Here is a 24,672-nt window from a genome sequence, read left to right on the forward strand (position 1 = left end):
CAGACATCCGTGACATCATGTGAAAGCACCAGAACACATGATGTAAAGGCAAAAGGTCATTCTGGATCTGCTTTGAAGGTCAGAGTGGAATGTTTGACTATGCACACCTAACACATCTTGAAATATCAGTCATCGACTTCCTCTTTTTCTGAGTACAGCAGTCATTTAGGTATAGGAAGTAGTAGAAATTAGAATGTAATGGAACTAATGAGTAAATTTAATTTGATGAGTAATTCAATCGCACAACATCCACCTCCAAAATTGTAGACAGTTGATACATTGACCAAATTTCTGCGTATGCACTCTGAAGCACAGTTACATAATCTGTCAACACTGATACATGACACGTACTTTGCATTTCCTTTTATGTCTCACATTTCAAATAACTGACAACATTATTTGAAGGCAGGAAGATAAATGTTGTAATTGGATCTGCAATCTGAAGAGGTTTTCATCACTTAAATGTTTGACTGAGGCTAATGACCCCTGCTGACTGCTGAGATTAGTGCAGGGGAAAAGACATGCTTTTGCAGTTAACATGTTGACATGGCTTTCTCAAAGCAATTTTTAGCCTGTCACTTTGTGTTAACGTATCCCTGAACCTGTTTTAGCACATTCATTCTACTGCTATAAATTGCAGTATTTTTGTTTCAGGCTCTTTTTTGTTTGGATACAAAGTATTTATGGATGCCCAGTTGATCCTGGCTGAGTTCAGAGCTTCAGCGAGTCGGCACGCCTGGGAGTTTAGAAAGCAAACATGCTACTTAATGTCTGATTTGAACAGTTAACTTCACAGCAGGATGTGTAGCACTGAACCTCACTCTGCCAGTTTAACTTAACGATCAGAAAAGAGACAGCCATGAGCTGCTAAAGATATGTGATAGTGTCTGCAAACCTTTGTGTATAATATTGCCTAATCTGACTAATCCAGATTAGATTGGCTAAAATGAAAAGACTACCTGGAACATGGTCTTTATCTAAAGTGAGCTTTGCACTGTAAGATTTATGGCCAGCTTTAGATATGTTAAAGTGGACAGAAAAATCTCCTTATTATCTCAGGTTTACATTGACGAATGATACTGTTCATGCAACCCCATTTTCTGCACAAGCCCAGATCACGCTAATTGATGACAAGAAAAATGTAGCAATTTCCTTTAATCACAGGTCTATCGTTAGAGGATCTTTATCGTATAATCTAATATAGAGAACACATGTTTTAATACAGTCAGTTATACATTTCGTACAGTGTTACAAGTAATAATCTTAAATGATTGCTGAAATCACACAGACTTAAGATGGCTGAACACAGGGGTTCTCTAACCTTTTGTAACAAGGGACTCTTTTAATTGTGAAAGAAATTCTGCAGACCCCCACAGAACATATTTATTTCATGAATATTATTTAAAGGTATTCAATGTCTATAGAGTACATACCGCTTTTTTTTTCCTGATCTTTCTACCAACAGGACACATCAGGTCCAACTTATTTAATTCAATTGTGGCCAGTCAAACAGAACTCAATAATAAATATAATAACGTTGATAATGGTGGGTCATGATTTCCACTCCAGTAACTACATTAATAAAATAAAGGCTGTGCTTCACGGACCACTGCAGCCTTCACTTTGAGACCCGACCGGTTTAATATACTTACCAGTCTCCCACTGTACTGACCGCAGTACTATTTACTGTTACAGTACTATTATACACTATTCCTCTGATGGTGAAGTTCCTGAAAAAGAAACCGTTAAAACAGAGGCCAGACTAGAAACATGGCATTTTCTTTTGTCTCTGCCTCTCTGCCACATGTCAGCCTGGCATCAGACTGCTGCTATTTCCTTTCATGCTCCATTCAGTCGCCCAAGTGCCACAAATGTTTTATTATTCGTGCACACATTCACGCAGCCTCCCTCGTACAATTTGGCCACTCCATTTTGTTTGTGCCAGACACATTGTCAGAGCAACGGCTTTACATTTCCTTAGCTCTCGGCTCAGACATTTTTAATGGGCTTGAAAGCACAAGCTGCCTCTTTATTTTCTGCCTTCCAACAGTCATCAGCCAGATGTGCCTCCATTTGGGAGAAGTTGCACATATTGTAACTAGAGAGAGCCGTCATGTAAGAAGACATCTTACTGGAACAGGCTGCATGATCTGCTGAAGGATGATGCATCAGGACAAAATCTACAGTCCATTTCTGTACTTTTTTTTTTTTTTTTTTATAAATCCGTTGGCTCAGTTGTGAGCTCTTGCCTTGACTAATTTAATGCAAGCCCCACAGTCTGTTAATCATTCAGTTCAGATAGTATGGATGAGTTTGTAGGGCCTGGTAGGGCAGCTCATTATTAATTAGTCCCAATGGCAACAAACACCCAGCATGAGTGGAACTTTAAAGCCAATTGTGGCAATTACAGAGGCTAATAGTATAAGGAGCTAATGAATTGCGGAGCAGAGCTTTAGGTGGTGAACCATGAGAGTTCATTTGCATTTGACTCACCACCTCCTTTTCAAATCAGCCAAACACAGTTATAACTAAGAGAATGGGATTTGTAACCTAATTTCCCCCAGTTTAGTCATAATCATTTCCCAGCCACTAGTTTCCAGTCTTCCCTACTGGATGTCACCTACCACAGACTTTTTCTGAGACGCAGGAAGCCACTAGAAATTTTTGGACTTCTTCTTGTGCACAGTCATAGGATAGGTGAACACACTTAGAGGAGAGCGCTACCTGTCCTCTTCTGTATGTATAAGCTAACAGACGACCATGACTGGCTAGCATCATGTTTATCAACAAGAGAAAGATGAATACTATGCTTCCCACCCAGAGGGCATGACTGCTGTGCTTCCCTTTTTTCTGAAGTCAAGTAAAGGATTCTGAAGCCTGTTTGGATGGAAGCGTTAATCAGCTTTCAGTGTGCTGTCTACTACTTCCATGGATGGCTATGACACAATTGGGATTTGAACTCAAAATCTCCAGACCACAGGATGAAGCCTCGCAACAAACCTGCTGTGGTGGAATACAACTAATTTGTAGTATTAATGAATGTTATGAAAATAAATGGTCATTTCTTACTCAGTGCAGTTTTTCTGCTGATGTGGATGGTCCCACATGGATACCCTAAAAATTTCGACTTCCCAGTAGCAGTTCATGCCCAAGTCTCACCCTTGTTTCAGTGGATACTGTAGATTTGTACCTAAGAACTGCTGCTCTAATCATAAAGACTTTCCTATGCTCATCCCAGGACTCACAGAGTACTCATACTGAACATCCTTTCAACACACTTAGTACAGTTTGACTTTATAGTATATAGTTGTCCAAGAGTGATGATTTATAATCGCATTACCCGGTGTCACTCAGAAGAGTTTCATTTTGGGTTTCATTTTGAGTCTTATCCCTCTCAAGGTTTCTCATGTCATCTCAGGGAGATTTTACCTTGTCACTGTCCCTTTGGATTGCTCATTATATATCTAATTCTATGTCATAGGATTTCTGTAAAGCTGATTTTTTTTAATCACTGTCTATTCTTAAAAGCTCTTTACAAATTAAATTGAATTACATTTCACAACTCAGCAGATTATGAAAAAGGATTATGAAAAAAATTTTAACAATAAAAGACAACAGATAGCTCAGAGCAGAGGATAGGGCATCAATGACTAATAGCCATAATATGACTTTTGTCACGCACTAACAATGGTATAACTGTTTGCACATGTCTCAGCTGTCAGGTCATCTTAAATACAAAGTCCCAGAAACCTTTGAAGTTTACTGCAGTAACTTATAGTTAATCAAATACATTCTGAGATCCATGTGGAAGTGGTAATGTGGCAAACACTGGAATCAAATGTAACAGTTGCTAGATCATGGCTGTGAAAAGAGACTTATTTTATGTATGTGGTAAATATCAGAGATGGATAGTTGATGGATGATGGATAGTTAGTTCCTAAACATAACTAAAGATGTCTAAATTAAATTTTAGTCTGTGTGCAGCATGTACATATAAAGCAGCATATGGGATTTAAATATACAAGTCAGGATATTTAATAATGGTAAAATTGGGCATTTATCAACAAGGTAAAGTGCAGTTAGATTATTTGACTCTGCTTAAATCTGATTGTGTTTATTGCAATTTGCACAATCCGAATTGTCTGTTGGATCCCTAGTCACAGTTCGTCACGTATCCACATATCAAAGTACAGAGATGTGTGTATGTGGAGTAGTGTTGAGCAAGTGAAAAGTTTCAAGGTGAATGTATCTTGAATATTGTATCTTGTACATTAAATTTTTCTTGCTCTTGAATGCATACACATAGAATACTGGATCTGTGTCTCTAGAGATTTGCAACTGGATCATTGCCACATTGATCCTCACTGGTAAAACTGGTTGGCATTTTGTCCAGAGGCTCGAAATGGTTTCAAATAAAATGCTTCAGGTAATTGGAGACAGCATTTCCAGATCGGGTGAGTGACATCGTATCCAGGTGTGTGTTACTGAAGGCTGCTGAAGTGTAAGGGCTATCGAACAAGTCAGCACTGGCTTTCAGCAGAGCATGCTCTCCAAATGTTACCAGACACTGCCTTACAAATACTGTAACTTGAGCAATTAGCACTGCTTCTTCAAGCTATGCTGAGACAAAGCCCTGGACATTGGAGCTTGTTTTTGGTCCTACAGATACCACAGGCACATGAAGCCAGTCTCTGTACTTTGACCAGTGCTTTAGCACATGCATCTTTGTTAATTAAATTCTATTCATTTTTATTTATATAATGTTTTTAACAATGGACATTGTCACAAAGCAGCTTTACAGATATCCGGATATAGATATACATTTAGATTTATCCCTAATAAATCCCTTAGCAGCAGCCAGTGATTCTCAGGTTAAGGGCTCCAAGCAGAAGTAGAGTATCAGGATGGGCCAGAGAGAGAGAGAGAGAGAGAGGACACAGTGTATTATGCATCCTCTTATCCTGTAGTGCTTTAAGAGGATGTACATTGTGCACAGAGTGCAAGCAGTGACTCCGGCAAGACTAGCTATGACGGCATAACTAATAGAGAGAGCCAGAAGGTAACACAGGCATGAGGGCAACCCTGGGATATAAAGCAGCCAGCCACTCCATTGTCAACAAATCTGAGTGAACATTTGAGAATGGGGGAGCGACAGCATTCAAACATCTCAGTTTACCAAAACACTATGTGCCCATAACAAAAAGCTTCACTAAACAGATTTATAAGCCTAGACTTAGACTGAGGCTGTGTCTGAGTCCCAAACACTAATTGGAAGGTTGTTCCATAACTGTAGGCTTTGTAAGAAAAAGTTCTGGCCTCTGCTGTAGTCTGTGTTATTCTAGGTACCAATAAATAGTCTGCACTTTTTGATTGAAAAAGGCATGGCGGATCATAAAAGACCAAAAGTTCGCTCAGGTACTGTGGTGCGACACCTTTATATGTCATTATTATTTTATAATCAGTGTGGTAATTTACTGGGAGCCAGTTCAGTGTAGATAAGATACAGGTGATGTCGTCAAATCTTCTTTTCTAGTAAGGACTCTGGCTGCTGCATTCTGAATTAACTAGAGCTTGTTTATGCAACTACTGGAACATCCAGGCATCAAGGCATTACAATAGTCCAACGTAGAGGTGATGAAAGCATGAACTAGTTATCCTGCATCTTATAGTGGCATTATATTTCTTATCTTGCCAATATTTCTGAGATAAAAGAAGAATATCCTAGTAATATTTTCTATGTGAGCTTCAAATGAGACTGGAGTCAATAATCACACCAAGGTATTTTACTGCTGCCCGTGATGTAACCGAAAGACCATCCAGAGTTACTGCATAATCACAATGCTTGCTGCAATCTTCTCCATCAGAGAGCTAACTCATATACACTAATCACAGATAAACCTATTACTAATGACAGAAAAAGAATGACTAAATATCTTGCACTCGACACACTGAAGAAGCTCAGTGTTTGCCATGTTGAATGTTAAATGTACCTTAGTTGAAGCTTTGTGGTGATGATTTTAGGCAGACCTGACATGGATGGCTTCCATATGCTGCCTTTAGATGAAAAAAACTAAACAAAAATCTTTCTTTGAAAAAATTGGCAAAAAGGGAAAGTGAAAAATACAACAGATGAAAACAAAAGCTCTGAAATTAATAATGATTAAAAAAAGTTATTTTAAATGCCAACACAGGGGAGAATCTCCCAGCAAATGATTTGAAACCAGGCTTTGTTACACTCTTTATTCCATATTGACTCCATGTGTATTTGGGGAAAAAAGTCTGAACTTCACCTGAATGCCAAATGTCAAACGAACCCTCACAATCCAGTGTCTCCTTTATCATGAACATCTCTGGTTTTTTTTGCCATTCTCTGTATTGTCTCCATGTGTATGTGGAGAAGGTCAGAACTTGGCCAGAGATGTTGTGTTATGAAAGCAGACTTGTTGACTGCTCGACTGTTGGTCTGAAATGCAAAAAGACATTGCTTCTCCTGGATAGGATTTAAGCAGAGGCAGAGCAATTTTGGCATGACTATCAGTTGGGGAGGGCTGTGATGATTGGCTCAGTACGTTTCTGGCTATTTTGGGTGGCTCTGACTCATGGTATCCCTTGGTAACCAAACACACAAGAGGCCAATGAGGCTTTGGCCAGCTTCTTTGGCTAGACAGGGGAAAGAGGGGGGGGAATAAAGTGAACAACAAAAACTGACAAGAAATGAAGGTTTGTGGGAGGGGGGGCAAGGAAAGCAGCAACAGCATGCCAAATGCAGCTTATTACATTGAGAGCGACTGTAATCTCAGCCGCCTTTTCTCTGTCTGTTTATGTGCTCTGTGTCTGACTCATCTCCCAGAGATGGGCTTAGAGAGAAGCAGGGGGCCGCTATGATTTTGGAGCACATTGAGCCAAACCACCCAGTGGCCCTGCCAGAACTGCCTTTCTGTTTGCCACAGATAGGAGGTCCTCTTTAGAGAACACATAAGTCATTTATGACTGTACTTTATTGCTGGGGAGACTCTGGGTGTCAACATATCTGACACAACATGTGTGAATGCGCAGGCTTATCACAGTCCAAAACCTGATGCAGCATCTCAAAAGACAATGGAAAATATGTATGAAATTGTTTTCAGAAAAAAAAAATGGTTTTGTATTTCTAATTTTCCAGTCTACTAGTCTGTGAGAGCCATGTTCTTTCATTGTATTATTTATTTCCCATCTGACATGATTTCTTTTTGGTAGGGACTGTCATAGCAGTGTCAGATTATGAATGAAAAGGATATTGTCAGTAAGAGGAAAGGGAAATCATCATCAGATAATAAGAATGACTGGGACGGGCTTTAAGAAATCTGTTGTTCTTCATCTCATGTCACTCTCTTCACAGTGATGCGGTTTTAATGGAGTTTGAATAATAGGCCTGACATCTTCAATGTAGATGTTATGCAATCCTGCTGATATTGCTGTGGAAACGTCGGGTGGGAGGAATATAATGCCATTTAGGCAAATTAAAGGGCAGCCAAGAGACTTGGCAAGCTGCAGCCGAGACTGTATCCTGTGGGCCAAGGAGATCATGAATTCCTCCCAGGATTACAGGATTAAGAATCTGAAAGTTGATGCAGTTTCTCACAGATGGAGAAAATAAAAAAGACATGGCTGGCAGAGGGGTGAAACACCATTAATGCATGCTCTGCTTTAATTAAAAGCTACTGATTGATTGATATTGGAGAAGATTAGACTGAACGATGACTCCTGAATCACACATACACACAAGCCATCCTTGGACACTTTCCCATATCATGCTGAGTTTATAATAATTGAGCATGATTGCAACAGCTGCATAAGGTAGATAAAGGTCCTGCCTGTATTCTTTTGATGAGGGATAGGATGAGGAATTGCTGCGTGCTGATTGCAAATGTGAGGAATGGCAAAGAAAGTAGTAGCAGATAGTGCAAGAGATTTATTGCTCTAGAAATAGTTTTTTTTTTGGTAGGTTTTATAGATGGGCTGCCAAGTTGCCTGTAGTTGACTGCCTTTGTCAAAGGCAGCTAATGTGGCTATTTAGTAAAACTGCAAAATCTTGGTTTGAAGATATTATCTCTCAGGGTTACATTCACCCCCTTATTCCACCTTTTGTAATGTTGCAATCTGGAACTGAAATGGACTTAACTGGGATTATGAAGCTATGCAAAATAGTTCATAAATTTGAAGTGTGTGTGTGTTGGGGCAATAGCAAAATTATTTACAATTTTTCAAAAGGGGGAGGGTTTTTTTGTGAAAGATGTGATTGGTGTGAAATCCTTAATTTAGTTCTGCTGTAATCAGTTTTCATCAGAAGTCTCATAATTAGTGTGACTTTAAACTGTGTGAAATTAAAGTGTCACATGAAGTGTCACATGCAACAGTTCCCTTACGGCCCCAAAATTTGTTAGAGGTCATGCCTAAACTAACAGTGTCCATGACACAGTTTTGGAAAAGTATCAATCATTGTTTGTTTATAGAAAATATTCTATATTCTATAATTCTGCCTAGAGGAGACCATCCACCGAAAGACAGTGATCAGTTAAGGAGGGAATTAATCAGCAACACAACCAAGAGGCCAGGGTATTGTTCAAAATGATGCTACCACCACCATGCTTCACTTTGGGGGTGGTGTTCTCAGGATGATGAGCATTGTTGGGGGGGCAGCCAAGCTTGTTTTGTGTAAATTAATGACATATAATTCCAATTAAGTCTGTTTCTGTTCCAAATTCAAGGGTGTGAATACTTATGAAAGGTACTGTATTTTAAGATATAATGCTTTCATCTCTCCTGGTTGTCAACTCTCAAGACTGCTTACATAAACATGATTTCACTCTTGCAAGCATCAGGCTTCAGGCTTATCAGTAATTTTTACAATGCAGGGACTTAAACACACGAGACTCCAGGATACTAAATGATTCTCTTGTGTTGTAATCTGAGACGTGCCACAAGTGACTGTGCCAAAGATTTTAACTCATGATGTGTATTTTCACTTCACAAAAGACTCTTTGTGGAGCTGTTTGTAGCTGGAGAAAGTGAGACATACTTTTGCCTGCAGGTTTCTTTTTTAATCAACGTAATTTTTGGACCTGGATAATTAACAGAATTAACAAAAAAAAAAAACACTTTTGTAGAAAATGCATAGTTTGTGTGAGCATGTTTTGAAGGGATACTGTAAGACTGTGAAACCCATGTGACTCCAGATGTAAGCTAATCTGTAACCACAATACAGACTGCTAGATGTCAGCTGCAGTAAAATGGAAGCTGACCTGCTGAAAAACAAAGTTGTGGTTAAACTTCTTTACCGCTTGTAGCTGTTGGCTTTGAAAACAGGATGGCTTTACAGAACATATCGTTGTATCAAGATGCTGATCTTGCAATACCTTATTTCTACCAGCCCAAACCACAAACTCTCAAAGGCTTGCACAATAGTGCAAAATATGTATATGCTTTTCTCTAGGTGTGTCCCACTAACAGAGGAATGGGGCAATAATGCACTAGTTGTTAAATAATAATTACACCAAAAACAGCACACATGTAGTTTTGCTATCCATGATTTCAGAATTTGTTTCTGTCACTATTATATCTTTTGAAGATTTAGTATGGAAATAAATTTACATTTGATGATATGTAAATATAAATGATGAGTTGTTGAATTATGCAGTCTGTCATTAGAACCAAACCTGAAAAATTTATTATGTACTGTTATGTATTAAAATGTTATTTTGTACTAATAATTATTTTCCCTGTCTTTTTTTTAGACCTATGAAAGGCCTTTCAGAGTTGTGGCTCAAAATGACAACAACATGATGGATGTCCTTGGGGAGAACCTGAGACCAAAACATGAGCCCAAAACTGACATTCACCAACTGGATTGGACAAAGCAAATACTAAGAGAGTCAACATCCCAAGGGGACCAAGTGAGAGATCCGGAATCAAAACAAGAACCAACATTCAATAACAAGAGCCTTCTGTCAGAGGTCAACATCCCCTTCTCAAAGGCACAAGTTAAAAAGGTCACAGAAGGTTCATCTGGAAGTCTGTTTGCATCGGAAATTACTTGTCCAGGTTCTGACCCACAGGCTTCTTCTCCAGCTGATATAACAATGAGTGCACTAGCAGAATCAAATATGTTGATACACTCCTCTCTAAGTAAAGAAAGAGGTTTGCAGGAGGTCACTGAGCAAGTCTTTGGGAACATGAAAAGGAAGTATGGCAGAAGGGCTCTGACCACCCATAATGGAGACCTGCCCTGGGCAAAAAAGACTGACAAAGAGAGTGAGAAAACAGCTCAAGACAATACAAAGAATAAACTATTTAACTCTGAAAAAACTGAGACTCAGAGGGAGGAGGTAGAAAAATCAATGAAGAGGCCAGAGGATGATTTCAAAACAATACCAAACTGTGTTCCAGATAACACAGATGAACCTAGAAGCAGAAAGAAGAAAAGCAGAAGATTAACTGAAGATAACAACTTTTTGGAAGACATACAAACCACACAGACAGTAGAAATGAAAGGTAAGGGTGACCAAGGTGCTACAAAACCTAAAGTAGCAAACAAAATGGAATTGAGTACAGGAAAGCAATTGGGTGTAGATTCACAGAAGCTGGGGGAAGAGAGTGCAGCAGCAGGGCCAACTGTGGAAATTTCTGAGAATAGGCACAAGAAGAACCCAGTTGGGAAACCACAATCATTGATTGATCCAGAGAAACAAGCAGATGGAAGGCAATCAAAGTTCAAGGACAGATGGGTTTATTTGAAATCTAAGAGCTCTGCTCCCCACAAAGACCTTAATCCAGCATTGCCCATTGAAGAGCCACCCTCTGCTTTCCCCATTACACCATCCAGCCCACTATACACCAACACAAACAGTCTGACAGTCATCACCCCTATAAAGAAAAAACGGGGTAGGCCTAAAAAACAACCACTACTTACTGTGGAGACAATTCATGAAGGAACATCAACCAGTCCTGTAAGTCCTATCAACCAGGATTCGCCTAGCACTTCAAAGAGGAGGAGGAAGAAACATAATTTGTCAAAAATAATGCAACAGGCCTTAAATAATTCTCCAAATTTACCAGAGATGAAATGTAAGAGAACAGGTCAGGTTGGTGTCCTTAAAAAGAAAACTAAGAAAGTTAAACTGGTTAAAATGCAGAGCATTTTGAATGAACTTCTGTCCTCTTCTAACACTGGTAACCTGGCTTTGAAATCCAGTGTTCCAGTTTCCAGTGCCGTGTCAACTGTGGCATCGACAATTGAAGCCCGCTTAGGCAAGCAAATCAATGTCAGCAAACGTGGAACTATTTACATAGGCAAAAAACGAGGGAGGAAGCCCAAAGCTGAGCTTCAGACTCAGCAAGATGAGCACAAAGCCAATGATGAGCACTTGTTGCCTGTTTCAAGTCAGTTTGAGAATCTTCTAGTGCCTTCTAATTCATCATCAACAACCAGAATGCCTTCTCCCAGGGTCATGCAGTCTCTCTCAGCTCAGTCCTTAGCAGGTGGACTAGCACACCATGCCACCACAGAAACCAGCCAGCATGACCTGAAGACCATGCCAAATCTACAGCCTATCAGTGCTTTGCCCACAAAAACTCAGAAGGGCTTGCTCAGTAGTAGCTGGAAACTCTCTCCTCCAAGACTTATGGCCAACTCACCATCTCATCTGTCTGAAGTGGCATCCATCAAAGAGGTCACTCTGTCTCCAGTTAGCGAGTCCCACAGTGAAGAGACAATCCCAAGTGATAGTGGCATTGGTACTGACAATAACAGCACATCAGATCAGACTGAGAAAGGTCCAGCATCTCGCAGGAGGTACTCCTTTGATCTTTGTGGTTTTGAAGCAACAGAGACTGCTGTGCTGGAAGCTACAAATAAAACAGCCAGAGGGCACTATCAGAAGCATGCAACATCAGTGGCTATGGAAAATTTCCTTGCTCAAGAAAGCCTCAAGAAACAGAAACATCGACGGAAACGAAAGGGTCTAACAAGTAGGGATGATCTTCAGTTTCTGGCTGACCTTGAGGAACTCATTAGCAAGTTCCAGGTCTTCCGAATTTCCCACCGCAGCTACAAGTTTTACCATGAGAACTCTTACCCCAGCATTTTCCGCCTAAACTTTGACCACTACTACCCTATGCCCTATTATTCCTATGATCCTGTGCACTATCTTCGCAGGAGTTCTGAAAAGTCAAAGAGAAGACGTGGCAGGCCAGCCAAATCAGCTGAACCTATAACAAAGATGCCTTTCATTCAAGGGTTTGGCTACTCAGCAGCCAGTGGCAATTACTATGCACCCTACGCAATGCCTTACACAGCCATGCCTCTTGCCACAAGTATGATGAACATGGGGTATTATGGGCAATATCCTCCTCCTTTGTATCTGTCCCATGCCCTTGGATCTTCAGGCACTCATCTCATGCGGCCTCCAGTTCCTCCACCAAAGTTCCACTCCAGTGGGTTGTCTAGCCTCTCTGCTGGCAGCAGACATAGGATGAAGAACATGCCCCATGAGATGTCTTCTCCCAGGATTGGTGACACTCATCATCCATCAAGCAGCTGCTTGGCGAGTGTCTGTCTCCACAAACGCAAACACAAGCATAAGCACAAACATAAGGAGGAACAGCACTCAGTTCCACAGAGAGAGAACCTTGGTGGACTCTTCAGTGGAGCCCTGCCTCTTTCTAAGATAAAGGACAAGCAGAGGAACCAGCAAAGCATGGATACTTCATCCAAGACATCCAGGAACTACTTTGAAGTAGACACACTCTCATCGTTGTCCTTATCAGACTCTCAGAACTGTAAACATCCTCGAGAAGAGCCACTGAACAACTTCCTGAACATGTGCACTAAGCAACCACATGAACGGCTGCGAGCCAACCAGGACCAGCCACTGGATCCATTCAAGGGCCAGCACTTACAAGATGAGGGTTCTCGCATCCGGAGTAGGAGGCATAGCCTGGAAGAGTTTGCAACATACAGTGAAGGGGGCATGGCACCTTTCCAGAACGACACAGAAGAGAGGATGAAGCAGATGTACCATTGTGGCAACACAGCCATTGCAGGTCAGGAAATCTTAGGGTTTATTTTTTTCATTAGACATGAATATAAGAGAAAATATGTGAAGTTGAGAATATTATGCCAAATTAGAATTATTAAAAAAAAGAGCAAATATGCCCATTTGAATATTTTGTATACTGTACTCAGAACATCTGGCAAGGCAGGCGTAATGCATGGATGGAGACAACTATAATTCACAAATTTCTCCTTCCTCCCTTTTCACCTCTGTTGCTTGCCAATGGTTTTCTTAGAAATATATTATTCGCACATTTTGATTTACTTTCTACTGACATGCAATAAAAACCCTCTCCCCATATTAAAAGAGTTGGCCAGCAGCCAGCGTTTTAATGAATCCAGCCTACTCCAGTAGAGGGGAATTACAAGCCCAAGGCTCAGTTAGATTACATTTTTGCTCCTTGGGGAAAATAGGAGGATGAGTCACATACTGCCTTGCCTGTACTGCCATCCACTTCTATGAATTAACACTAAATTTCAAACACCTTGGAGCAGTAATAGAGCACTAAAGTGCACATCATGCATAGGTTTACGTGTGATTTGTTTTCAGGATGTGTTTTAGTGTGTTTTGACAGTACAATTGACCAATTACTAAACCAACTTTTTGTCTGTCTTGACATGAGTGATACCAAGTGATGTTTAGCAGTAATTTATATAAACGAATTTTCATCTATGTTCACCGCTTAATTAAAATTAATTAGTTCTATTTGCCACAGCTTCATGATATTATTATACATTCCCTAGGAAGGCAGTCAATCATTTAGACTCTGTTTGTAACTCATTTTTCTTAATCTAAATTAAAAGCACTGGTGAACCCAACTGTGGTAAACCAAATACCACAATTATTACTAGATTGCCTATAGGCTTGAGGAAGCAGGTAATTTTCATGTTTATTGGTAGCTATAATTTTACATAAAACACTATAAGCACCTTTACCACCTGATTCCATGTAATTTTTTAGTCAGTAACTTGTATTAAAAGTTAGATATTTGGCAAAGGAAACTAAGTGGATGTAGTCATTTCATTTCAGTTTGAAATATGACCCATTGGCAAGCTCTTGAAAGCCTCCTTGTGCCTCATGTAACACTTTTCACATATGGCCCAGATTGAGCTGATGGAAACTGAATGTAAAGATCTTTCAGTGTACTAAACCCTACTTACCTAGGGCCTGCTTGCTCATTTAACTTTATGCGTCTTGATTTCCTTGGACATGTATTAGGCCTGTCCTCTGCAGTTTTTACTAGGTCTTTATGAACAGCAGGCTGTGCAATGCATTTTTATAACAATCATATTCCTAACCCTGGGATTTTGTAACATTTATTCCACGCAATCCTCATAACCATTTCCTATTTTCTACCACAGTGACTATTAATAAAATTAACAAAGTCTACAGGCAAAAGCAAAGTGATAGATTTTAGACTTTGTATTTCTTTTTTAAATACATTTAAAATGGTTTAGCTTTAAAGAATGGAATTTTGCTAGTATGTTGATGGAAATGGGGCCTCCACCAATGCGCTGAGACTGGAGTTGCGGGACAGCAGCAGGGTGAGGCCATAAATTGGTTTCACTAATGAAAACAGTGTGTGCAGGATGCAGGTAGAGGTTTCAGAGGATAAATGAGTTGTGACGCTCTCTTTGAAAATGAATGTCTTTTTTCCTCCCTTCTTGATTTGTTGGCATTTGGAGGGACTCATTGAGGTTCCCAGTGATAAACCAGGGCCAGAGAGGGAGGGCTTTGCCATTCATGCTGGCCATTTATTACTTTATTGAAACCAAATGAGCAGCTTCCTTGACATGGGTTATTGACCCAGAAAAAGTTTTAGTATTCTGCTCATTTTTAGATGTTGCCTTTATCCAGGGTTTAGTTAATTTGTGAATTTGATTTGGACTTTAACTTCAAGAGAAGTTTGATTTGGACTTTAACATGTTGAGAACAGACAGTGCAAATAAATACTATACAAAATATTATACCTTACTATGCATTTCTAAAGAAAATTAAATTATGAAAATCTACATTATCAGACAGGGTCTTGATAGCATTTGTGTATTTTGTAATGTTGTATGTTCAATTTTTAAGTGTGAGTCAAGGCTTTCAGATCTTTTACATGGAAATAAATACATTTGCGCTGATCCCAGTCCAGCAACGCAAACCACTGGCAAAATATCTTCCACAATTGTCTTATTTGTTTCCTTGGATGCCTAACCAGATGGACTGGCACTCAGCAAGAAGGAGAAAGTAAATGAGTGCATTCTCCAGAGACATAAGGGTCTAGGGGAGATTTTTTGATGCGGAACACACATTTTATGCAGCTTTACGCTGTCTGAACTCATTTCAGACGAGGCTGCCAGAAACCCAACATTTCCTGTGTCTGGGCTTCCTTCCAGGGCTCTGACGCAAAGTGGAGAGGCAGTAGATTAATCACTGATGTATCTGAGGCCACCTAGTTTATTACTCACACTTCCAGAGCTGTCTCTTCAGTACAGAGGTGAACTCTGGGTGCTTGCACGGAGAGAGATTAGAGGGATGGCGCCATGCACGCTAATTAAACGCATGGATGTAGTTATGCACGAGGCAGTGTTAAGTGTTTTGTAGTGCCATAATTCTTTCTGCTCATGGGATGTAATTTAAGTGTATCTTTGTCTTTGGTCATTTAGATCAAGTCTGGTAGAGAAATGCATTTTGGATGCATGTCACAAATTGATATATAGTTTGGAAAAGCAGCATCTAACTTGTATCTAACATATATGCTATTGCGTGATTTCATCCACTGGCCATCATTTGATCTACTATTTCAGCCTTTTTGACAGATCATTTCATGTTGCACTTCATCATAACTCTTCACTACAACTGTTAACCATAACAACTCTTTTCTTAAACAGAACTGGGCTCCTACAAGAAGAGGTACAAGCGGAAGGAGATTGAGGAGATGCAGAGTGACGTGCGGAAGAAGCACGCATTCTCCAAGATCCTCACCAGCAAGAGGAACCTAGACCACGTCAACAAGATCCTGAAGGTCAAGCGGCTCCAGCGGCAGGCCAAGACAGGCAACAACGTGGTGAAGCGGCGGAGGGGGAGGCCACGAAAGCAGACACTTGCCCCCAGTGAAGGCTTCTTGCCTCAGATGCCTGTGCTGGAAAAGTGCATGGACTTTCCAGGTAAAAGGAACCTCCACAGCAGCCCGATGCTCTCCCAGCCGGAGTTCTCCAGCCATGATTCTATCACAGATGCCATCGAGGCAGTGGTACACCAGGCCCGGGCACAGCCCAATCCACAGACCACACAGATGGCTAAGCCCTACCCTAAATATCAGCCAGAGGAGCAGCTAGAGCGGCCAGTACGGCGAGGCAGGGGAAGCAGAAGGGATGAACCGGCTTCTCATTAAGAGTTTGATTAACAGTGCACTGTGAGTTTGACTTGCACTCCAACCTTTGGATAATTTCTAGGCATTATGGTTTTCTTTTCTTTTAATCAGCTCTACTGAACTGTACTTCATGGGCATTCTGTGAGAATCATGAATGTGGTCTAAAAAGTGCCCCACTTTCATTTTGTTAATACCATCACCGCAAGCTCCTTTTTTTTAATGGAAATGTTCTTGTGTTGAGCTTTTTACTCTCCCAAAGCCCATAAGGATTTTGAAACAGTGGCTATAGCCATGATCTTACCAGCAAGTGTAAATGAAATTTTTTGAACTTCTAATAGAGTACTGTGCACTTTTGGGGTTTATTTGCCTTTTTGGTTCTCTCAAGTTAAAGCACAGTTATTATGATAAAGATGAGTGTCATGAAACTGGTCAACTCACAAACACACACACACACACACACACACACACATACGTACTTGCCTGCGCTCAGGTTTGTTCCGGGCATGAACTAATGGCAATACCCTTGAATTGAATGAGACTCTTCTACTATCTTCGATGGCTATAGTTTAATTGTACATAGAAACGTAATCTACAAACATTACAAAGTGAAAGTATTTTAGATTTACCTGTACTGTCACCATATCAACTAGAAAACTGTACAATATTCAAATAATGTTTTAACCAAATACTAGAAATAGATGTGACATACAAAAGCTTGTGTTCAAATGCAAATGAAACCTACAGTATTTATTAATCACACCATAACGAAGTGGGTGCATCACAGATTGAAGGATTGTATTAGACAATGGCAGTGTGTAAAGTCAAACCTTCAAAAACCTTAGCTATATACATTATACAATATACTCCGTTCATCATGCATGAAAAAAATCCTATTCTTGCATTTAAAAGCAACACAGCACTTACTCCAGTCTCCTTATATTGTATTACAGATTAGTATTACACATTGTCAGTGATTATTTTTATTTGAATAACCAACAGTATCTGGAAAATATTTTTAGTAATATCAGTTAATATCAGTGATTTCAGTCAGTTGCTTGACAAACAGTAACTGAGTTGCCTTTTCCAGAGTCTATTTGAGAACGTGCCTGCTCATAGTAGTAATATAAAAATAATATTACTTTATTACTTATAAAGTAATAAAATATATTGACATAACAGTCAGTATTAGATATCCACACAACCAAAGGTTCAGTCGTGTTGTAGTTCATATTATAGATGGATTTTGGTTTAGGTGCTTGTAGAAAGTGTAACAGATGGAAATGTGTGGATCCGAGATGTTAGACTTCATTACTGTATACAGCTTAGCATCTGAAACCAGGCTTCAGTATAGTGCAGTGGTTCTACGCTCTTTTAGAAATGTATATTCAACTGGTCGTAATGCAGAAAGCGCTGTTGTGTGGTTTATTTCTCAGTTGTTTCATATATGTGCCTTATGTTTGTCAATAAGTCCATAACATTTCAGCTACAGGGAACTATGAATGGCAAGAAATAATGTTTAAATTACACATATATTATTAGTATCCACACATGGTCATGAATGTACATATGCCTGCTCTTTCTCCTGCTCCTTAGATCTGTTATTGTTTAGACGCACTTACGCAGATAAGATCAGATGGGTCTTATTAAAATGATCTGCTTTCTAGGTAGCTTTCTGATGTGAGATAACGGTATTGGTTTGAATCAGAATGGTTTGTGTGTAAAATGAAAAACATGCAATGAAACAAGGCCAAACTGTGCTTGCGACAATTCAAACAAGACCACAACACATACAAAAAAAACAGGTACAAAATGTCCAAACAAATATTCCAGCACCGGTTAAGGGTTATCACGACGTGTGCGTTCTAAATTACTATGCATCGGGTTCTACCTGCAAATTGACAGAAAAGAAATGACTTTTTAAGACTTCTTTTTTTCTCTGTTCAGTTCAATTTGTCAAAGTGGTCTTATTGAAAATAATCTGTAACCTGTATTTTTTTTCTTTCTTTCTTTCTTTTTTGGAAACCAATGACTATCATTTTTTTTTTTTTTTTTTTTTTTTTGTAAATCTTAATGCTGCTTAGGGCAGAAAAAAAATCAGCCACTGAGCAGCGGAGCCTTAATCATGTTACATTACATTCAACAAAGTAAACCCTGTAAATAGTAGAATCACCTGTCTGTTACTGAACAGCTCACAATGTGGACTAGCTCTTCTCGTTAGGGATAATGCCGGAAATTAGAACATACCGTAGCCCAAACCCTAAGACTGCGCAGCTTAAATGATCATTTTGTCAGAGCAGAACATGGAGTCAGAGAATGACTTGCGGTGCATTGGAGCCAAGTCAGATTTGGCAGCTATTCCCCTCTGCCTGTGGTACTACATTGGACACTTCAGCATGTCTCCTGTTTAGGACTGGCACCTCAAACCACCTGGACACTTTGCCAAAAATAAAGACATCTATCACTCAGTGCTAAACTGAAAAAGTAAACCAAATTCTATACAGTAGCAGTATTCCAAAACAGTACCATCAGTCATTAGTTTATCAAGGAGGTGTTAATAGCAAGGTGTTTGGCAGCTCATATTTTCTCTACCAGCTGATAAAATGGTGCCTTGTGAAATTAAGGTGTTTATTTTTTTCCCCCCTTACATCCTGGCTGTTCAACAATAATCGTAACTCGTTAGGCTGTTTTGTGTCATGTAAATATTGTGACCTGACTAGATACAAAGGTTTATTCAGTTGCTATAAAGTCATGATCAAGATCACATAAAACATCAGTTTCATCCAAATATTATCAACATGTTCATGTATTAAGCTCTAATGCTATTGAAGAAATTCCAGTGCAAATGAAGTATTAATTAAAGGGTAATGTACTCAATAAGGGCACAACATGAGCTAAATTCTTCATATTTTTGTTTTTGTTTTTTTTTAATAGGTACTATGACCATTTTGATAATGCTTTACATTTTCTGAACCTGCATGCCCTAATTGATTGTATGCACACAAATTTTGAAGAATATCGAATTTCAATTTGGAAATCTTATACATTGTTTGATAAGTTTTTTGAATAACTAGTTTTTACTTCATAAAACATTTTTGTAAATTGTATGAATATGAAAAAAAGCAATTAAAGGACATATATAGGAAAGAATAAATATTGAGATACGCAAGCATATGCATTGTACATAAATGTATGTAGGAATACGCCCTCATGTTTTTGTGTACCTGTGTATACACACGTTTAAAGATATGTATACTGCACTGTACATATGTACATACATTTAAGCTCGCATGTGTTTGGTCATATTTGTTGTTCATGATCTTGTAGAGAGTTCTTTTTTATTATTTCTCTTTCAAGTTCAACTTTTTGTGCAACCATCTCAGTGCAGTATTGAGCACTTAAATACACTTGATCTTGCTCATGTCATTCATTGTGCAAAAAAAATAATAAAATAAAAAGGAAAAGGAATTTATGAAATTTATCTAATTCTGTGTTTTTTTATCTGGAGGTACTAGACCCAGTTCTCAGTTATTTCATTTATCATTGAATAATAGTAAGTGGTGGACAGATTACTACACTGTGTGCCCTGGACAAGCAGATATTGTATCCAGGCTATTAGTTTTGTTTTTTTTTGTCCAATTCATAGTAACAACTAGATAAAGAAAAAATATCCTACTCCCCACTGACTTTTGAAAAACTAAACCTTTCATCTGGTGTCTAAGTTAGAACGTAATGCACTTCACTGTGATGAATCTGTGTTTCCGAATCCCACTGCCTGCTGCACTTCACACATAATATCTTTTATGTGCAATGCAAGAAGAGACAACCACATCTCATAGCCTAATAAACATTGGCCAACAACTTGCCAATTTTCCATTGAGGGTCCAAATATGATGTGCTACTCAATCACATATTTGTTCTTTTCCCTCATTCTATGTTAATGCACTTAATTAGCAGACTAGCTCACTGTATGTTACTATATTACGTTAACTACTGCTTTTACCCAAGTCAATTAGAAATCTGGGCAACCAAAACATGGAACTGGGCAGCACACTGGTGCTTCCACTTTCCTGGTGGGCTAGCTAAAAAAAATTGTGATTTCTCCAGAATTATTATATTCACTTTTGCATGAAAATTAAGATATTGGATTCCAAATGAGTTAATGATAACCAATTACCTTATTTAGAATAAGTAACATTGCAGAATCTGTGATATAAATAGTTCCTTTTGATGAGGTTAGATTAATCAAAAAGCACATCACCTGCCTGTAAATAACAGTAATAGATGCACAATTTCCTAATTTATTCTCCAAATCTGATTACAATGAAAAGGAAATCTAAATGAAGCCTTATTGTGCCATTTCACCATGCACATCAGGCTTGTGTCAGTGCAATCTGTAGTGGTGGGCAGTGTAGTAGAGGGAATCCCCATTCCCAAAGGTCTACGCCTCATGCACTCCCCGTCATTGTATTACTCCAACACTGCATAGGAGAGATAAATGGATTGGGCCGCGTCCCGGCCGTTGGTTGGTGGAGGCAAAGTGAAAAGTGCTTCACCATAGGCCTGTGCCTCTCTGTAAAATTCCTGTTGCCATGGCAGCTGGGTGAACTGCCCAAATATTCTGGTGCAGTGCTTGGCTCGGATAAAATGTCTCAACTCAATCTGGTGACTGCATAAAATTAAAGCACAGAGATGAGCGAGCTGGTGCTCTGCGAGTACTGCGGCTGTGAACTTGCAGTCAACAGCAAGAATAGCGTCATGATTAAACACTTTGATCTAGAAAAATATAAATAAATGTAAAGGTTGATAATGAGACTGATTATTGTTGATTACAGCCACTCATCTGCTCTAAAAATTCTTGGGAATACTTATTTTAAATTACCAAATAACACTTTATTATTTATAAGGTGTTATTTGGTGAATTAAAAAAAAAAAAAAAAAAGAAAAGAAAAGCAAAACAGGCAAATGCAGCAAAAAGTGACATATACACTGGCACACACATGGCAACATTAAAAGTAAGACCTGTACACTTGCTCATTTATGCAGTCAGCCAATCATGTGGCAGCAGCACAATGCATAATATTATGCAGATACAAGTCAAGAGCTTCAGTTAATGTTCATATCAAACATCTCACATTTGACCATGGCATGGCTCTTGGTGCCAGATGGGCTGGTTTGATTGTTTCAGAAACTGCTGATCTCCTGGGAATTTCATGCACAACAATCTCTAGAGTTTACAAAGAACGGTGCAAAAATAATAACAAAAATATCCAGTGAGTAGCAGCTCTGTAGGGCGAAACATCTTGTTGGTGAGAAAGTGCAGAGGAGAATGACCAGACTGGTTTGAGTTGACAGGAAGATTATGATAACTCAAATAACCACTCTTTAGTTCCATGCTGAGCAGAAAAGCATAACAAAACACACAACATGACACATGTTGAGGGAGATATGCTACAACAACAGAAAACTACATCGGGTTCCACTCCTGTCAGCCACGAACAGGAATCTGAGGGTACAGTGGGCACAGGCTCAAAAATAAACAGCTAAAGATTAGAATTAGACAGTTGAAGATTAGAAAAAGACCAGGTGATGTCTGGATGCTCACTGCATGTCTTTTTTTGTTTGTTTGTTTTTAGCACCATTTTGTGTAAACTTTAGAGACTGTGAAAATCCCAGGAGATCAGCAGTTTCTGAAATACTCTGGCACCAACAACCATGCCATGGTTAAAGTCACTGAGATCACATTTTTCTCCATTCTGATGCTTGATGTGAACATTATTTGTAGTTCTTGACCTGTATCTACTATCTGTTGCCTGATTGGATAATAGCATGAATGTACAGGTGTTCCTAATAAAGTGAACAGTGAGTGTATATAATTTTCTTCTTTGTTCTGTGCCAAACACACCATAACCAGGAAGTATCAAGGGATCTCATATCCCTCATATCAGAAATCCCGTGTATCTTCATTGATGATAAAATCTTAAACTTAGTCATGAGCCTCAAAATATGACAGAGATCCTGACTATCGATGATATGACATATTTCCTCTAACATATTGCTTGTAGCTGCCAGTGTAGGTTTAGATTGCAATGGAAATTGCAAATAAATTAGATATACGCAGATAATCTCCTCTTGCAGCTTCAGAAGCATCTTGCTTGCACTGAAATGTCCAGTTTTGTCTGAAAATTTGGAAGCTGAATTACTTACAGCCTCTATATTGATTACAGTAGTACACTGTAGTTAATTCTTAAAATTAATCACATAATCTATAGGAGTAATTCTGGCCCCAAAAAGCAAGATCAAGATTATAGCATCCTCAACAATAGCTTGAATTTAAAAAAGCATTTAGCCTGGATAAAGTAAACTGTCAGCTGTCACTGGTCTTCACGCACACTGACAAGCACGTATGCAAATTTTTCAGTGGCTGCAGTTACATGCAAATGAACATGTGACCTTTGTGACCTTCATGTATCACATGCTCTTAAGATCCAAAAGAATAATAATAAAAAATAATCCTCACAGACCAGTGATCAGCCAAATCAGAAAGAGTTGCTTAAATGGATTTTCCTCAAATTCTTATATATGACACTTGACTCAAATATAATCGCAGGAACATCTACTCCAAGAGCAGCATAATTAATTACAGTCTAAAATACCCAGGTTTCCAAGGGCTCGAGGTGCTTGGCTTGAAAACAGATAGACCCACGAGAGTCTCATTGATATGCAAATATTGCAACAAGCACTGACAGAAAATCCCTTCACGAAGGAGAAATATTCCACAGTAAATCATTTCCTCTTCAAACCCCATCTATTAACGCAGCTTGTGTGGAGCCCAGCCTTCCATCTCCACCCTCTTATGGTGCTCCCATTGACTCGCGCCCCTCAAAGCACCACTTGGCAATGCATGGCAATCAATCGGTTTGTGTCGCGGGACAGGAAGGATGCTATTCGTTATTGACAGCAACTGGTGGAGCGGAGGCTGCAGTTGCTACGGTGACAGTCTGACTTGTGGCAATTTGATTACTGAATGAAGCTGTTAGCATGTGGAAGGCTGTGGAAGGTGTGTGTAAAATGGTCTCCCATCCCCAACTCATTCTCTTTTTTGATGGAAGTAACAACACAATCAGAATATCAATTTTCTTTCCCATGCTGTTTTTTTTTACCACATGCAAGGTAAATCATAGGTCTTGAAAGTGACAGACATGACACATTTGGATGAGCAGGCTATGTGGGGGGAAACACTCAACCTGTAATGTTTTTAAATATATTCATGGAAATGTCTCTACAGCCTCACCTGTACTATTTAATACATTTACCTGCATTTGGTTCACCTTAAATACAAGATGTTAAAAAAAAAATCATAGCAGTCCTACTTGGGAAAAGTAGCTCCACAATTATGTTGTTATTGCAAAGATTAAGAGATTTTGTTCAATATCTTCTAAAATGATTACTGGCTGTGGAGGATGATGGATGTATCTGTAATAAGGGTACATTCAGCCATGCTTGACTGTTTTGATCCTCCTCTCTTTCGTAAAAATGTTTTTTTTCCCCTCTCCACTTCTTTAAGAGTGCAATTTCTATAAAGCCAATCACACTTTCTTTATGGTGCTCTCTTTTGGCCTTTCCCTCCCAAGACAAAGTTGGTGAAAACTGAGATTTACTTTCTCCACTTCTTATTTCTGTAACTCCAGGTGTTGGATAGATCTTTCCAAATGCTTCTTACAGGAACGCTGTCTCAGTGGAATACTCCGGTTACTGTTTTGTAAAAAGGTGCTTTTATTCCTTGTAATTAGTGAAGCTAACCCAGGGCTCAAAGTAGGCGTGCAGGTTTCTCTCTCTCTAAACAGAAAGAGGATTGTGAGTCTAGTTTCTCCTGCTATGAAATGAGACTTTTCCCTGAGACCACCTTTTAAAAACATAACTACACTGTTATGGAATGCCGCTTGTCAACTTTATTTTGGAGCATTGCATTCATTCGACATCGCTTCCATGCAGGTTTTGAAGTTTCACTAAAGACCACAGAGTCTCCTTTTCCTGAAAGACACTCAATGTAAAAAGCAGCATCTTACTTCCATCTGACCACTGATATATTATTATATTTATAAAGAATTTTCATCATGTGATGTTGATGAGCAAAGTTAATATCTGTTAATATCTGACATTCCTTATTTATCAACACACCTCTGAAAAAATCACACACATAAAGCTGTACCTCACTCATGT

At 39.1% G+C, this 24,672-nt stretch overlaps 1 protein-coding gene across 1 annotated transcript in view; it reads left to right on the top strand.

Moving 5' to 3' along the window:
• Positions 1–24,421, top strand: part of setbp1 (SET binding protein 1) — a 57,965-nt gene extending 33,544 nt beyond the window's left edge. The window contains exons 3-4 of the mRNA XM_026931286.3: positions 9,774–13,080; positions 15,971–24,421. Coding sequence (XP_026787087.2) covers positions 9,774–13,080; positions 15,971–16,473 — 3,810 coding nt within the window. The 3' untranslated portion in view covers positions 16,474–24,421. The remainder of the gene's footprint in view (positions 1–9,773; positions 13,081–15,970) is intronic.
• The last annotated feature ends 251 nt before the right edge of the window (positions 24,422–24,672 follow it).

Source organism: Pangasianodon hypophthalmus, chromosome 24 (assembly GCF_027358585.1).
Source record: "Pangasianodon hypophthalmus isolate fPanHyp1 chromosome 24, fPanHyp1.pri, whole genome shotgun sequence".
In the NCBI taxonomy this organism is placed as follows: Eukaryota; Metazoa; Chordata; class Actinopteri; order Siluriformes; family Pangasiidae; genus Pangasianodon; species Pangasianodon hypophthalmus.